General features: G+C 31.5%; 2 protein-coding genes across 2 annotated transcripts in view; both read right to left on the bottom strand.

The window, feature by feature from the left end:
• LOC117118501 (hyalin-like) overlaps positions 1-1,428 on the bottom strand; it is a 6,353-nt gene extending 4,925 nt beyond the window's left edge. The window contains exons 1-3 of the mRNA XM_033263101.1: positions 1,287-1,428; positions 871-1,125; positions 77-294 (exon numbers count right to left, since the gene is read on the bottom strand). Coding sequence (XP_033118992.1) covers positions 77-294; positions 871-1,125; positions 1,287-1,428 — 615 coding nt within the window. The remainder of the gene's footprint in view (positions 1-76; positions 295-870; positions 1,126-1,286) is intronic.
• Positions 1,429-2,428: 1,000 nt separating this feature from the next.
• LOC117118500 (hyalin-like) overlaps positions 2,429-3,392 on the bottom strand; it is a 10,971-nt gene continuing 10,007 nt past the window's right edge. Inside the window, exon 9 of the mRNA XM_033263100.1 lies at positions 2,429-2,847. Within this exon, the coding sequence (XP_033118991.1) occupies positions 2,429-2,847 (419 nt within the window). The remainder of the gene's footprint in view (positions 2,848-3,392) is intronic.

Genomic DNA, 3,392 nt, shown 5'->3' with positions numbered 1-3,392 from the left:
CAATTTGTAATGTAATATAGCATGTAGCTTCATTTGATGTTGGTGAAGCAGAGTCGACAAAGATGTATTCAATTACAGTTTGTCCGATTGGGAATACACCAGTAGTCTCAACCACAGCGTAAGCTGCATCAATGGTCATTGCAGCAGGGTTGATGTTTGTATAGTTTGTTGAGAACATAGCAACATAAACGTTATCCATAACGGTAATATTGTAGTTTACGGTGCCATTTGGTTTTCCCTCATCAGTAACACCAGTTACTAGTGATGGACAACTAGGAACAGGTAGTTCTTTGTCTGGAAATTGCAATTTTCATGAAAAATACAACTAATTTACAAAAATAACTATATAGCTCGTAGTTATTTACAGGCATGACTCTTAGTCAACGACTAAGACCACGCAAAAGACAAAAGCAATAACTAAAACAAAACCATTGGTATCTAAAATAATAATAATAATAATAATAATAATAATAATAATAATAATAATAATAATAGAAACATTATTCATAATTATTTCATTTAATGGAAGAGGTAGACGTAGGGCAACTTGCAATAGTCTTTTGTGTGGTATAGCCTAGTGTCTTGTACTGATCTATGAAGAGCTGCTTTCTTCGTTAATGTTTATTTTTACGTGATGATGATATACAGTTAAGGAGGTGTGAATTAATTATTCACCAACTTATATAATTGCATAGACATTATTGTTATAAGCATTTTGAAAAATCCTGCATCAGTCTAATTAAATTTATGGCTATAAATTCACAATGATATATGGCTCCAGTATGATTTAAAAACAACAAAGGTAGGCATAAGAAATAATCATAACAATAAAGAATGTATAAATGAAAAATACAAACATAGTTACAGTACCTTCAACAGTAACCGTAAAATTACACCTATCATTGAAGTTACCACTTGAATCTGATACATTGTACTGCACTGTTGTGTGACCAATCAGAAACATATTGTCACCTGAGGTGTAGTCTGACTCTGGTTCTGGTGTTTGTTTAGAGTTATCATTGGCAGTTGGTTCTGTCCATGTAACGTTAACAGCAACCGGTTGTCCGCTGGTAGTGTTAACTGTTATATCCATTGGACAATCTACAATTTCAGGCTTTTCTTCATCTTTCGGAAAAAATAAATGTGATAAAAGTTATAATAGCTTAAAATGTATGAAATGACACATTGATGCAAACACAATAACATAAGTTTTTATAAAGTGAGATGATCAGTAGCAGCAACAGACACCTTATAATCAAATGTCTTTATATCTCCAATAATATTACCTTCAATTTGTAATGTAATATAACATGTAGCTTCATTTGATGTTGGTGAAGCAGAGTCGACAAAGATGTATTCAATTACAGTTTGTCCGATTGGGAATACACCAGTAGTCTCAACCACAGCGTAAGCTGCATCAATGGTCATTGCAGCAGGGTTGATGTTTGTATAGTTTGTTGAGAACATAGCAACCTGAACGTTATCCATAACGGTAATATTGTAGTTTACGGTGCCATTTGGTTTTCCCTCATCAGTAACACCAGTTACTAGTGATGGACAACTAGGAACGGGTAGTTCTTTGTCTGGAAATTAGAATTTTCATGAAAAATACAACTAATTTACAAAAATAACTATATAGCTCGTAGTTATTTACAAGCATGTCTCTTAGTCAACGACTAAGAGCACGCAACAAACAAAAGCTATAACTAAAACAAAAACATTAGTATCTATAATAATAATAATAATACTAATAGAAACATTATTTATAATTATTTAATTTAATGGAAGAGGTAGACGTAGGGCAGTTTGCAATAGTCTTTTGTGTGGTTTAGCCTAGTGTCTTGTACTGATCTTTGAAGAGCTGCTTACTTCACTATTTTTTTTACATGATGATGATATACATTTAAGGAGTTGTTAAAAAATTAATCACCAAATTATGTAATTGCCTAAACATTATTGTTATAAGCATTTTGAAAAATCTTGCATCAGTCTAATTAAATTTATGGCTATAAATTCACTATGATTTATGGCTCCAGTATGATTTAAAATAAAAAAAAGGTAGGCATAAGAAATAATCATAACAATAAAGAATGTATAGCTATAATGAAAAATACAAACATAGTTACAGTACCTTCAACAGTAACCGTAAAATTACACCTATCATTGAAGTTACCACTTGAATCTGATACATTGTACTGCACTGTTGTGTGACCAACCAGAAAAATATTGTCACCTGATGTGTAGTCTGACTCTGGTTCTGGTGTTTGTTTAGAGTTGTCAGTAGCAATCGGTTCTGTCCATGTAACGTTAACAGCAACCGGTTGTCCGCTGGTAGTGTTAACTGTTATATCCATTGGACAATCTACAAATTCGGGCTTTTCTTCATCTTTCGGAAAAAATAAAATAATGTTATCAAATTTATAATAGATTAAAAAGGTATAAAATGACACATTGATGCAAACACAATAACATAAGTTTGTATAAAAAGATGATCAGTAGCAGCAACAGACACCTTATAATCAAAAGTCTTTATATCTCCAATAATATTACCTTCAATTTGTAATGTAATATAACATGTAGCTTCATTTGATGTTGGTGAAGCAGAGTCGACAAAGATGTATTCAATTACAGTTTGTCCGATTGGGAATACACCAGTAGTCTCAACCACAGAGTAAGCTGCATCAATGGTCATTGCAGCAGGGTTGATGTTTGTATAGTTTGTTGTAAACATAGCAACCTGAACGTTATCCATTACGGTAATGTTGTAGTTTACGGTGCCATTTGGTTTTCCCTCATCAGTAACACCATTTACTAGTGATGGACAACTAGGAACGGGTAGTTCTTTGTCTGGAAATTGGAATTTTCATGAAAAATACAACTAATTTACAACAATAACTATATAGCTCGTAGTTATTTACAAGCATGTCTCTTAGTCAACGACTAAGAGCACGCGCCAAAGACAAAAGCTATAACTAAAACAAAAACATTAGTATCTATAATAATAATAATAATAATAATAATAATAATACTAATAGAAACATTATTTATAATTATTTAATTTAATAGAAGAGGTAGACGTAGGGCAATTGCAATAGTCTTTTGTGTGGTTTAGCCTAGTGTCTTGTACTGATCTTTGAAGAGCTGCTTACTTCACTATTTTTTTTACATGATGATGATATACATTTAAGGAGTTGTTAAAAAATTAATCACCAAATTATGTAATTGCCTAAACATTATTGTTATAAGAATTTTGAAAAATCTTGCATCAGTCTAATCAAATTTATGGCTATAAATTCACTATGATATATGGCTCCAGTATGATTTAAAAACAAAAAAGGTAGGCATAAGAAATAATCATAACAATAAAGAATGTATAGCTATAATGAAAAATA

This window comes from Anneissia japonica, unplaced genomic scaffold, assembly GCF_011630105.1.
Source record: "Anneissia japonica isolate Jap-2015-1 unplaced genomic scaffold, ASM1163010v1 scaffold287869_len1821871_cov162, whole genome shotgun sequence".
In the NCBI taxonomy this organism is placed as follows: Eukaryota; Metazoa; Echinodermata; class Crinoidea; order Comatulida; family Comatulidae; genus Anneissia; species Anneissia japonica.
Note: the sequence above shows the minus strand (reverse complement) of the source record. Positions and strands in the feature narration are given on the sequence as shown.